The following is a 13098-nucleotide window of genomic DNA, read 5'->3' on the forward strand; positions in this document are numbered from 1 at the left end:
CTCCGATTCCCTGAAGGAGAGATATACTCAAGCTTAAAGAAATTCTTTATTAAGAACATTTACTACTGATATTTTAGTCAGATAATTCATTTTGATACCTATAAGAGCTGTACTTCTAATGTGTAAAGTTTTTGACCTACCCTTCTACACCTAGTTAGTTCCCCTTCTTAGTCACAAGGCTGTGCACACATCTAAATTCAAGAAACATTTGTTTTCAATTTTGACTTTAGTACAATGCTAAGATTTCAGTTTTGTACATGAGACATATTGATCTGTTCACTAGTACCTGACATTAATGTCTTTTTAAGCTCTTTCTATTCTAGAAGTGCTTAGTTCATCTCTTTTTCTTTAGGTCCATTAGAACATACTGCACTAAATGGAAGAAGCAAACCAGTCTGCCATGTCTGAGTTTATGTTTCAGGGACTTTGTGAGTCAAGGGAGTTGCAGACACTCCTCTTTCTGCCATTTTCTGTACTCTACCTGATGACTGTTGTGGGGAACCTCTTTGTTGTGCTGCTCATCATCACTGATCTCCATCTCCATTCCCCCATGTACTTTCTCTTAGCCAACCTCTCATTTGTTGACTGTTGCCTTTCCTCAGTAACCACCCCTAAATTAACCACGGACTTTTTAAAGGAAAATAAGACCATTTCCTTTGCGTGCTGCATGAGTCAGATCCTCTGTGTGCATTTCTTTGGAGGGGGTGAGATGGTGCTTCTCGTGACAATGGCCTATGACCGTTATGTGGCCATCTGCAAGCCACTCCATTACTCCAGCACCATGGACAGAAAAAAGTGCATCTGGCTAGTTTTGATATCATGGATCATTGGCTTTGTGCATGCCATGAGCCAAGTGGCAATGATTTTGGATCTGCCCTTCTGTGGACCCAGAGTAGTAGATAGCTTTTTCTGTGATATACCTTTGGTGATCAAACTAGCCTGCATGGATACTCATACTTTGGGAACAGTGATAAATGCCGACAGTGGGACTTTGGCAACAAATTGCTTCATTCTCTTGCTGATTTCCTATACCTATATCTTATTAAGTCTGCGCCTTCACTCTAAAGATGGGGCATCCAAGGCACTTTCTACCTGTGCTTCCCACATCACAGTGGTGGTGCTGTTTTTTGGACCCTGCATCTTTATCTATCTGTGGCCACTCAGTATTACTTGGGTGGACAAGTTTCTTGCACTGTTTTACACAGTAATCACACCTCTCCTGAATCCAGCCATCTACACACTGAGAAATAAAGAGATTAAGAATGCCATAAAGAGACTGTTAAATCAGCATTTGCACTGAATTTTAGATATGTAATCAGAAATTTTTAGATATGTAATCAGAAAATTCACTGTGTGCACCCCAGTTTGAACGCATTTTGAACTGTAAACTGAAGTTTGGATATTATTTATTCATATCTGTAAGTTATTAGTAGTCCAGATGTTTGGTTTTTCCATTATATGTCTATGAACCTAACATTTAGATTCTTACCAGCTGGACAAAATAATAATTCTGCTTCAATATTTCTTTATATATGTTATAAAATTATCAGATGATAGCAATAACAATTATAAAAATAATTGCCATAATTTATTAAACAGTACCTATGTTTTCAATACTGTACAAAGCTTTTTACCTAGATTATGCATTAATTACAAAACCACTTTGAGCTAGTTATCATTATTCCTACTTTAAAAAATACATGATATATTCATCCTAATTCTAACTTAGCTAGAGAGGATGCTAATGATATCTGAGTGGTGTCATCTACTTAGAAAACAAAATGATAAATGAATCAAACCATAGTCTTATTGCCCCTTCATGACATAATCCCTTTAATTTAAGTTTTCATGTCTTTTCTTTTAACTTTTATTTTAAGTTCAAGGGTACCTGTGTAGGTTTGTTCCATAGGTAAACTTGTGTCATGGGGTTTGTTGTATAGATTATTTTATCACCTGGGTATTTAACCTAGTATCCATTAGTTATTTTCCTGTTTCTCTATCTCCTCCTATCCTCCACCCTTCAGTAGGCCCCAGTGTCTGTCGTTCACCTCTATGTGTCTATGTGTTCTCATCATTTACTTCCCACTTGTTAGTGAGAACTTGTAGTATTTGGTTTTCTGTACATACATTAGTTTTCTAAGGATAATAGCCTCCAGCTCCACCTATGTTCCTGAAAAGGACGTGATCTCATTCTTTTTTATGACTGCAAAGGATTCCATGGTGTAAATGTACCACATTTTTTTAATCCTATCTATCATAGATGGGCATTTAGGTTGATTCCATGTCTTTGCTATTGTGAATGGTGCTTCAATGAACATGCGCACACCTACATATTTATAATAGAATAATTTATATTCCTTTGGGTATATACCTGGTAATGGGATTGTCTTTATGTTTTTGAAAAATCATCACACTGTCTTCCACAATTACGATGAACTAATTTACATTCCCACCAACAGTATACAAGTGTTCCTTTTACTCCACAACCTTGCCAGCATCTATTGTTTTTTGACCTTTTAATAATAGCCATTCTGACTGGTGTGAGGTTGTGTTTGATTCTGGTTTTGATTTGCATTTTTCTAATGATCAGTGATGTCTACCTTGTTTTCATATGATTGTTGGCCATATGTATGTCTTCTTTTGAAAAGACATGTTCGTGTCCTAGGCAATACCATTCAGGACACAGGCACGGAGAAAGGTTTCATGACGAAGACACCAAAACCAATTGCAACTAAAGCAAAAACTGACAAATGGGATCTAATTAAACTAAAGAGCTTCTGCACAGCAAAAGAAACTATCAGAGTAAACAGACAACCTACAGAAGGGGAGAAAATTTTCACAAACTGTGCATCCAACAAAAGTCTAATATCCAGCATTTATAAGGAACTTAAACATATTTACAAGGAAAAAATAAGATTTCAAGTCTTAATTGTTACTGTAAATACAGATTCCCTTGAATTTTTTTTCCTTAAACACACCGAAGAAAGGGTTGCAATCCTTTGAAACATTATTATCTCAGTTAAGAAATGATTTTTATAATTGTAGTTTTACTTTACCATAAGAAATAAGATAGGATAGTGTGGAGTGTGGAGAAGAAGAGTGTGGAGAAGAAGAAGGATGTATTGTTTCAAAAATAAAGAAATTTGTACTGATGAGAAGAAAGCCAAGGAGAAACCATCAATAAAAGCAACACAATACAATTATCCATTCATTCACTTCAAAGTTCAGATAAGTTATGTGGTTCTGGGCTATATACCTAATAAATAGTCTGCTTTCTAAGGGTACCTCACCTGACATCCCCCCTCCTAAAAATACACACATATGTGTATTTTTATATACACACACATATATAAAACACATTTAATACATATAAATAATAAAATATAGAGAGAAGAAACGTGCATATAGTTTGCTTCATTTTAGGGTTAGAATGGGCAAGGACAATTATATCAACATAATATGATATTTTAAAATAGCTTGTATAATAATGCATATTATATACCTTTAGATGACATATATCCTTTGCTGGATAAAATATCTACACATATTTATAATATCTTAATTTCTAATCTATTCCATGCATCGTGGAACATCATAACTTTTTCATTCTCATCTCTATACAAATACCTAACAAGTGAATAATGACAAACTAATTATCTCTATGCCAATAAATTAAAGGGCTCATGATGACAATATAACTGATCTAACAAAGACATTTTAAAAATAGATTATTTCATCTTCCAAATACTCAGCTTAGTACTCAATAGTTATGTGTGCAGCCTTATTTCTGGGCTCTCTATTATGTTCCATTGGTCTATGTGCCTGTTTATGTACAAATACCATGCTGTTTTGGGTGCTGTAGCCCTGTAGTACAGTTTAAAGTTGGGTAACATGATGCCTCCAGCTTTGTTCTTTTTGCCTAGGATTGCCTTGGCTATTTGGGTGCTTTTTTGGTTCCATGTGAATTTTAAAATTGTTTTTTCTAATTCTGTGAAGAATGTCATCAGCAGTTTGATAGGAGTAGCATTAAATCTGTAAATTCCTTTGGCAAGTATGGCCATTTTAATAATATTGATTCTTCTTATCCATAAGCATGAAATGTTTTTCCATTTGTTTGTATCATCTCTGATTTCTTTGAGCAGTGCTTTGTAACTCTCATGGCAAAGCTAGTTTGCCTTACTGATTAGCTGTATTCTTAGGTATTTTATTATTTTTGTGGCAAGTGTGAATGAAATTGCATTTCTGATTTTGTTTTGGCTTGGCTGTTTTGAACACAATTTATTTCTAAGTAATTCATTTTCAAAAGAATCACAATGGAATTCTTTAATTTGAACTGAATGATAATGAAAATACAATAAATATAGTATTTATGGTGTGCTGCTACAGTCATACTTGCAGGGGCATTATATATGCATATATTGTTTAAAAGAAAAGATGTGTATCAATGACCCAAATATCTATTCCAAGAAAGTTAACCTACAAAAAGTAGAATAAAATAAATAATAAAAGCATGTTATTTTTATTTTAAAATTTAAACAATCAAAAAAACCCAAAAATGATTATTTCAAAAAACTGACAAAATTGATACTATATTTTCAAGACTGATCAAGAAGGTAAAAAGAAAGAGACAAATAACCAAAGCCAAGAATAAGAATACCACTCTATTGATGCTACAGTCTTTTAAAATATTGCAATATGACATTTTATACAACTTCCATGCGAAAATTTGTAATTAATATTATTTTTTATTAAATACAAAATAAGAAAATAACTACCAAAAGGCTAGCTAATAAAGTAAGAATATTTTAGTAATCCTACATCAATTAAACAAATTAAAATTACAATTAAAACAGTTGCTATACCAATTCTAATTGCATCTCAGCTCAAAAATCACTCTTCTTTAGTCAGCTTTCTGATGCTGGGAGTCTGCAAACCAAGTTCTTGTTTTCTATCTGGCTCCAAGTCATGCTTTGACAAAAAGGCATGCTACAAGGAGACTGTTAAAGCAGGAGGAAGGGGCTTACTCCTTCCTGTTTGAGTCTACTTGCTGTGCCTACCATTCACAGAAATAGTTTGTCCCCATGGCAGGAGCTTAATCCAGGCTACAGTTTTTCCTGCAGCTGCAGAACTACTCTCATTGTGCTCTCGCAGAGATAACAGCACCAGCATGCTGTCATCTTGTCTTCAAATTTCAGGGTCACAGACTTATGGTGCTTCTTTGAGTTCAGAGAAACAACTAGTAGCCAAGATCCACTCTTTCCAAGAAGACTGAGTTTCAGCTCCACAGGATCCCCTTACTAAATAGAGAAATTTCAATAATCCCAATATCTTCCCTTTGTTCCCTCAGCCCTAGGGCTGGTAGTTTCTTCCTACAGTTGCTACTTCCCTGATAATTTAGAGTTCTCTTTTTACACTTTCAGACATCCAATTAACACCTATATGCCAAGTTAATTCTTATACTAAATTCTGTCTGTTCAAATAACATGTGTTTCCTCTTTGCTGATACCTGACCAATAAAATGTTCCACAAACAACAAACAACAAACAACAACAACAACAAAAAAACCTACAGGTCTAAATGGTTTCACTTGTGAATACTTTGAAATATTTAAGAAAGAAACAAATTATTTTACAGTAACTCATTTTGAGAAGAGAAGAGAAACTGCTTTTTCAGGGGGCTGAAGTAACAACAGAATTGTCAGAAATATCATCCAATATCCATACTTGATTAATAATTTAAAGATGGCTGGGCATGGTGGCTCATACCTGCAATCCCAGCATTTTGGGAGGCCAAGGCAGGTGGATCACCTGAGGTCAAGAGTTCGAGACCAGACGGCCAACATGGTGAAACCATGTCTCTATAAAAATACAAAAATTAGTCAGGCGTGGTAGTGGGCACCTGTAATCCCAGCTACTCAGGAGGCTGAGGCAGGAGAATTGCTTGAACCCAGCAGGCAGAGGTTGCGGTGAGCTGAGATCACGCCACTGCACTCCAGCCTGGGTAAGACTCCATCTCAAAAAATCAAAAAAACAAACAAACAAATATTCAAAGACTACAGGCAGCTGCAAGACACAGATGAAGCAGGGAGAATTACAAGACCATCAATATGAATTCCTAGGTTTGTTCACACTATTTTAGGATGCACCCTGAGCCAGATACAACAAATGAGGACTGGACTACAATGATGCATAATGACATTACTTTCAGAAAAGGAATTTAACTTGATCATGACACATCTTCAACCTTTACTCTGATACGTAGGTAACACTGATACTTTCCAGCTGCCTCTACCCAATAAAGTCATAATTTCCAGGCTGATTTAGCATTAGCAAACTAGGTAGTTTCTTGCTAAACTAGACAGCTTCTTGCTAAAAGAATTCCACAGATGAAGATGTTTCACCTATTTTTTTTTTTTTTTGAGACGGAGTCTCGCTCTGTTGCCCAGGCTGGAGTGCAGTGGCGCAATCTCGGCTCACTGCAAGCTCCATCTCCCGGGTTCCCGCCATTCTCCTGCCTCAGCCTCCCGAGTAGCTGGGACTACAGGCGCCCGCCACCACGCCCGGCTAGTTTTTTGTATTTTAGTAGAGACGGGGTTTCACCGTGTTAGCCAGGATGGTTTCGATCTCCTGACCTCGTGATCCACCCGTCTCGGCCTCCCTCACCTATTTTTAATAGTAAATACCATCAGGAAGCCCAATTAGCATGTTTGCTAGGGGTTTGACTACGTCATTTCTATCTAGTCTTCTATATTTTTCTTTCTGGTAGGATATCCATGAAGTAGGGAGAATGGGTTTTAAACCAGCTGCTAACTCTTTTTGCCTTTTCACTTATAAAGCTAGGATAAATTCAACATGGAAACCAGACAAAGATAAAGCATGGGCCATTCACTCTCATGAACGTAGATACAAAAATAATAAACTAAACAGTAACAAAACTGAAACAATATATAATAACATATTATGAAAAATTAAGTGCGAGTTTGAATTAACAATTGGAAATCAATCACCAGATTAAGTAAAAGGAGAAATCATATAAATATCTCAATATATACAGAAAAAGCATGTGATAAAATGGAATACACTTTCATGATAAAATTCTTAGAAATATAAGCATAGAAAAAATTAGTCTGATAAAGGAATTTACCAAATATCACCAGCACAAGTTATAGTTAATGTTACAATACTGGAAGCTTTCCCCTACGAAGATTGGAACATGCTTCCTTACGACACTAATATTTTCTTTTAATAGAAGGCCTGGCCAGTTAAGTAAAGAAGGAGCAGTGTCCACAATATAATAGGAAGGGAATAGCTAACACTGTACTTGGCCATAGTAGTGCCCCCACCCACATCTCCTTTCAAGGCAGAACTTGCTTTGAGGAGTGTAGTTGGCTGACAGCTACTTTTTGCTGTTTTAATTTCCACAGCAGTATTTACTCAAGCCACATTGTCCCCAGACTGTTCCAACTCAATGATTGACAACAGTGGTTGTGCAAGAGCCTAGAAATTCCTACCCAATGCGGAATTCCTCAAAGGGGAAATTTTTGCCCTGGAATTCCCATCAACCTGGTAGAGACTTTCAGACCTGCACTCCACCCAATTCTTCTTCTTTTCCCCTCTTCTTTCACCAAGCTACACTGGCATTTTGTTATGAAGACTTTCTCTGCCTACTACTGATCTCTTTCCCCATCCTCATTTTCTTTTTAGCCCTTTTCCTCCACAGATATTTCCCATAAGAAAGATCTTAAAATTCTATCATGGTTGCTGATTCACAGAATACCTGAACTGACACTAATGCATGGTTTGAACACAATAGTATTTGTGATCAAAATACTAAAAGTGGTACCAGATGTTTAGAGGTTATGAAGCATTGAAGAAAGTGTAACATGTATGCAAAGGAAAATGAGGATAAAACTTATGCTTAGTAGTTATTGGAAGGATGGGGAGAACTGAAGTTTTAATAATATGCTAATGAAGAAGAAAATATTCATTAAGCTTGCAACAAAGACTGTGGGGGTAAAAAATATTTCTTTGAGAAAAAAGTAATCAAACTTTTTATTTAATATTTATGCAATATTAATATATAAATCCAAACTTTCAGATTTCTAAACTATCAGCCAAACAAAACAGATCACTGTTAGGGAAAGAGGAGCACAGAACAGTAGGGTGACACCATTTTAAAACCAACTCCATCTTAAAACTAGCAAGGCACGTTTCTTGCCAGTCATGACCCGTGGTAATAACATGTTTATGGCTAAGGGAACAATTTAGTGATGCCTGTGAGGACAAACTCCTACGACAGCAGAACATTCAGATGTCTCAATATCGCGTAACAATATATGTTTTGAAGATATATTCATGCTTTCATGTATTTATGCCCTAAAATGCCAAAAATAACTTGCTTTAAATCAACAAAACACTAACATTTGTCACACTGTCAGTTCATCAGCATGTAGACATAACTTATTTTTACATAGATAAGACCCCAATTTAAGAAGAGTTTAAAACAAAGAAGAGGCATTCCTCCTCTTGCTTTCTGAGGACACCCTACTGTGCATCTGAGTAGGTTTCAATAAACTACCTTTTCCCACTGGACTCTGCAACTTGTTTTGAATTCCTTCCTGCAGAAGATCCGAGAACCCTCTCGTGGAGTCTGGATTGGGACCGCTTTTTCCAGCAACATCTCTACTGCTGACTTTGGTCAAGTCAGTAGAGATAATAATAAATCACAGAATTATGTATTCACATTGCCTCTTTCTTGTAATTTGGATTACTATGACAAGGAAGAGAAATACGTAGTCAATACAGGCTGTATCTTTAATTCCTTAATCTGAACTTATTCCACTCCTACCCTATGTTTAGTTCTGGCTAAACAATAAATAGATGTGGTCTCAATTTCACAAATTAAAAAAAAATACTCTAGCCCTCATATGTTGTTTCTGCCTATTTTTTGTCTTGATTTTTTCCTCTTCTACACAATTCACACTTTATGCACTGTACAGTAAGTCTTTAATGTAATAAGAAGTTTCTTGGAAACTGCGACTTTAAGTGAAATGACCCATAATGAAATCAATTTTACCATAGATAAATGGATATAAACAAGAGTTAAGTTCTAATAACTTCTAAATAAAGACCATTCAAACTCGACACACACAGTGGCTCTGTCCAGGAATCAAGTTTTTTTTTCTCAACAACATTATAATGAAACAGTGTTGAATGAAATGATGTTAGTCATGGACCCGCTATACTGTATTCTTATTTTTCTCAGAGTCATTATACTCTCCTCATTTTGTAATCTGCTATTTTCCTACTTTATGAATATAGGGTTGACCAATGTATTTGCCATAAAAAGTTTTGTCATTATGGCCAAAAAGGACTGATACTCTGGAAGCTGATGTCACCAGAAAACAAATCCATGTTAATTAAATAGCTTCTCTTTCCTTTAGACGGAATGTGAATCATTTCTTCACCAAAAAGTTCCAAAGCAATACCTGCACGGATGAAAGTAAAAGAAATCTTGCAATGAAGCCCAAGGTAAGTTACCCTCAGGTTTACTAAGTAGTTCTGGAAGACTGTGAAAAACACCATTTAAGTATACTTAACTCATGAACATACACTGCCTGTTTCCATAAAACAGAAACTCTTTGGCTCTAGAATTTCATATGAAATAATTTTGGTAATTAAATTCCAAGTGAAATTTTTGAGTTTATATGCACTCTATTGTCAACATGCCCATATTTTTCAAATGCCAATTCATTATTTCTCAAAATTCTAAATGGAAGGAGCAGTTAAGGGTACATAAGGTGGTAGTTGATCTTTAACCTGATATTGATACCAAACAGATAGAATGAGTGATGTTAACAACTTTCAATGTTTCAGTGTTAACTATTATTCCCAAATTAAAAATATATTGCCAGAGTCACATAATTACTGCTCATCACACAGAATGGTTCAATTTTTCTATGACTCTATTCTGCATCTCATGGTGCTTAACCCTTGGGAAAAACAATGTGCGGGAAAGACCTAATTTCTGTACAAAACCAATAACAGAATGAACACTGTTCATTATTCCCAGTCCTTCTCATCTGCCTCATTCCTAAATATAAGAGCTATTTATAACTATGTGTCTTGAGATGTAACGATAAATCTAAAAAGAAGTAAATCTCTCTGTGTTTCTTATCCCGTGAAGCTGCTGTGGATGAAACCATCTCCTGTACAGGTAGGTAGGATGCCCATTCTTTAATTCTCCATCATCAGCATTAGGTTGCATAATTATCCTCCAACCCACTTTTTTTTAAGATGGTGTTTTGCTCTTGTCATTCAGGCTGGAGTGCAATGGTGCAATTTCAGCTCACTGCAACCTTTAGCCCTGGGTTCAAGCAATTCTCCTGCCTCAGCCTCCTAAGTAGCTGGGATTACAGGCATCTGCCACCATGCCCAGCTAATTTTTGTATTTTTAGTAAAGATGGGGTTTCACCATGTTGGCCAGGCTGGTCTCGAACTCCTGACCTCAGGTGATCCACCCACCTTGCCCTCCCAAGTGCTGTTATCCCCCCTTTTTTGCTCCCCACAACCTTTTTTTTCTGTCTCCATTATACTTTGTTAGCTCACTTAATTGAATAATTTTCACCCAACTTTTTTATATTCTGTTGGGTCTTATTCTTGTAGTTAAAATTGTGTTACAAGATGACCACAAAATATTCTTCAAAACTACTTGTATTTTTGTGAAAGTGGTATGTGCAGTACTTTGAATCTTCTATCTCTTTTCTCTCTGAAGATTAGGATCATAAAAATAAAAATGATGTCTGTGTACTGGTTATTCCTTTCCTGCTTACACAAGAAGAAGCACACTGGCTTTATTTTTGCCACAGGAATTCAATCACTGTTCCCAACTTGAAAAACTCTGGGTCTCTTTCCTGAATATTGTCAAAGTTGTAATAACAGCTAACACATATACCAGAGCCTTTTCTGACGGTTCTTCTTGTTTCACCTCATTTAATCCTTAAAACAGCTTTTGTGAGGCAGTAACTCTTAGTATCTATCTGTCTTTTACAGATGAAAAAAACAGAGGCACCAAGCAGTTCAGCAACTCACCTTAGAACACAGCTAGTAAATGGAGGATCCAAGGATGCAAACACAAACAGTTGGCCCCAGTGCTCTCACACATTACATTATACTGTGTATTGGACGTTGCATCTATATAAATTTTCTTTTTCCCTCCATCAAGTTTGATATACCTTGTTTTTAAATTTGAAATACAATAAATGGTACCTCTAAAGTGGATTAAATCAAGTTGGAAAAAAAGCCATCACAAAATTATTTAAAATCCCACTACCTACAGACATTTAGCGTAAACCTTGAATATTTGCTCATAAAAAATGTTATTTCGTCCCCTTAAAATAAAAAAAAATTATACTGCACAACTGTTTCCTTCATATTCTTTCCATCCTACTTAAAATGGACTTAATAATCATTTGTAAAGCCTACATTGTATGAACTTATCCATTTGCTTACCTCATCAGTCCCTTAGTTTTGAATAATCTGTTTCCACTTACGATGATAGGGAATACTCATAATCAAAGTAAAATGATTTTACAAATACCTTTTTTCTATTTATCTGCTTATTTTCTTACAATTAATTCCATGAGATTAGATTGCTATGTCACAGTTAAAGGACTGTTTACTTCTACTACTCTTTTGCCTTCTGGAAAGATTGCACATTTCACATTCCCATCAGCTGAGACAGAGGAGCACTGCTTCTCCAATCCTACAGCAACGGGCAGGTTGAATTGTTCTGTTCATGAAGTACTATAAAAATGGAACCTAGTTTCTAAATTTGGACTAAACTTAAAAGGCCTTCTTAATCTCCAATTTTAAAAGTTAATTTATAGGTATTTTATTAAAATTTTATAATCATACTTTTATATTTAAGCTTTCTGAACATCTAGAACTTATTTTGCTGTAAGATTATGCTAACACACTAACAATTCTGTTTTCAATACTGAGTAACATGTTGAACTATTGAATCCTATGACCTTGAAAAAATCCTTCATTTTCCTACATAATTATAATGCTTTTTTTCATACACTACATTTTCTATTATGTATCTAATTCTTGACTGTGCTTTTTGCTCCATTTTCTGTCAACTTAGTCAAATTATTCATTGTTTAATTATCCATGACGTTTATGATGTGTTCCAATTTCTTTTCTAGAAAGCACTGACTTCTCTTCCACAGTTCTGTTTTCTTTTTAAAATTCAGAAATGGACTTTTGAGACACTTGGTATTGTTCCAACAGATTTTCACCAGGCTTTTAATAAGTACTGCACTTATTAGGTCAGTGAGACTTGATATTTTATAAATTGTAGCCTTTTGTTCTGTTAGCATCGTTGGAGCTCTCATTTTATTCAGGGTTTCAAATATGTTCATAAAATTCATATTTTAATAGAATGCATACATAGCATGTTTCCTTTGCAAATGGCATCTCTTTTATCATATTTTAATAGCTAGTTGACTATATTTAATCTTAATAGATTTAATATTTTCTATTTATCTTAAGTCTTTCAGTCAGACAATTGTTTTATTTACCAATGATTGCAGTTTTGCTACTTCTTTTCAATAGTATTATTTGATTTAATCTTCTTGTCTACTTTATAGTACATTGTTGAACCATAGTCCTAGCAAGCTTCCTTATGTTCTCAATTTTAATAATTCATTTATAATCAGAAGCTTATAGTTAGCTTTAAAATTCTATTAAAAGTATCATGAATATTTCTTTTTTTTGAGATTTGTCTTCCATTTTTTTAATATGCATGGATAAAAAAAGCTTCTTCTCCATTATCTCATCTTCAGTAGTTTTTTTCTTTTTTTTTTTATACTTTAAGTTCTAGGGTACATGTGCACAACGTGCAGGTTTGTTACATATGTATACATGTGCCATGTTGGTGTGCTGCACCCATTAACTCATCATTTACATTAGGGATATCTCCTAATGCTATCCCTCCCTGCTCCCACCTCCCCACAATAGGATCCGGTGTGTGATATTCCCCTTCCTGTGTCCAAGTGATCTCATTGTTCAATTCCCACCTATGAGTGAGAACATG

The 13098-nt window shown here is 35.2% G+C and overlaps 1 protein-coding gene across 1 annotated transcript; it reads left to right on the forward strand.

Moving 5' to 3' along the window:
- The first annotated feature begins 376 nt into the window (after positions 1-376).
- LOC108516928 (olfactory receptor 4K15-like) lies at positions 377-1300 on the forward strand. Its single transcript, XM_017854681.1, has one exon. It carries the CDS (start codon positions 377-379, stop codon positions 1298-1300), a length of 924 nt encoding a protein of 307 aa, XP_017710170.1.
- Positions 1301-13098: the final 11798 nt, after the last annotated feature.

Source organism: Rhinopithecus bieti, unplaced genomic scaffold (genome assembly GCF_001698545.2).
Source record: "Rhinopithecus bieti isolate Rb0 unplaced genomic scaffold, ASM169854v2 scaffold_38779, whole genome shotgun sequence".
Classification (NCBI taxonomy): Eukaryota; Metazoa; Chordata; class Mammalia; order Primates; family Cercopithecidae; genus Rhinopithecus; species Rhinopithecus bieti.